General features: G+C 40.8%; 1 protein-coding gene across 1 annotated transcript in view; it reads left to right on the plus strand.

Annotated features, from left to right (window-relative positions):
* TMEM68 (transmembrane protein 68) overlaps positions 1-1,016 on the plus strand; it is a 12,031-nt gene that overhangs the window by 2,518 nt on the left and 8,497 nt on the right. Inside the window, exon 2 of the mRNA XM_010143149.1 lies at positions 107-271. Coding sequence (XP_010141451.1) covers positions 107-271 — 165 coding nt within the window. The remainder of the gene's footprint in view (positions 1-106; positions 272-1,016) is intronic.

Raw genomic sequence — 1,016 nt, forward strand, 5'->3', positions numbered from 1 at the left:
GCTCTTCAACAGCTATCGGATCCAGTTTCCCAACCTGCTGCCCGTCAGTTTCTTCGGGACAGAACTGTTTCAAGCTTTGACGTGTTGTGCCTTTACCTCCTAACAGGTTATGAGCTTCACGGTGCCGCAAATATTCCCGAAGGACCGGGGCTTATTGTGTTCTATCATGGAGCTACTCCTGTTGACTACATCTATTTCATGGCTAGACTTCTTATACAAAGGAAGAGGTACTGCCACGCCGTAGCTGATCACTTCGTCTTTAGAATACCAGGTAACAGACAGTCATGCCGAGAACTCTAATTTTGGGGTTTTTTGGGGTTTTTTTACAAAAGAAGCAGCTGTAGAAGTGTCCAAGTTTGTGTGATAAGTGTGGTGAAGCATGAATAAAATGAAAAATATGTTTAGGGCAAGATTGTGGCTGGACAGGCTAGTGAAAAGCACTGCTGACTGGTGGAATTAATTACCTGAGGGCTTTGGGTTTTGTGTGTGTGGAACCACCACAGCGGCACCCAGTTCTTTTCCCAAGTTCAGTTTGTGACTAAAAACCTCCTAATTAACTTTGTGAATTTACAGGAGTGTTCTGTCTTCTGCTGATGCTTTTAGTGGGAACAAACTGTCCTTTTAGGTTGTATAGTTTTATGTCAGCCTTAATGCCTGAAAACTGAACTTTTTCGAACTGATAATGGCATGGCTTTGTGTCTACAACTGCTTTTGCCAGCAAACTAGGATTTGTCAGTCGATTATCAAATCTTTTGCATACAGCTGACTAATGTAACTTATTTTCTAATTCAGATTTATATTAGAACTATGAATTTATAACTAGTATAACTAGATTTGTATTATAACTGATATTACTTAGGCCCAGTTGTTTATCGAAGGGGAGATAATTTTGGTTTTCTCCATCTCTGCTTTAAAATACGGTTCTAAGCGTGACAATACTTAGTGCCCCAAATAGCGTTTAGTAAGATTGCAGAGACATCTGGCTGAATGGCTGGGCTCGAAGAATTGGGTTCAGC

Source organism: Buceros rhinoceros, unplaced genomic scaffold, assembly GCF_000710305.1.
Source record: "Buceros rhinoceros silvestris isolate BGI_N320 unplaced genomic scaffold, ASM71030v1 scaffold5589, whole genome shotgun sequence".
Taxonomy (NCBI): Eukaryota; Metazoa; Chordata; class Aves; order Bucerotiformes; family Bucerotidae; genus Buceros; species Buceros rhinoceros.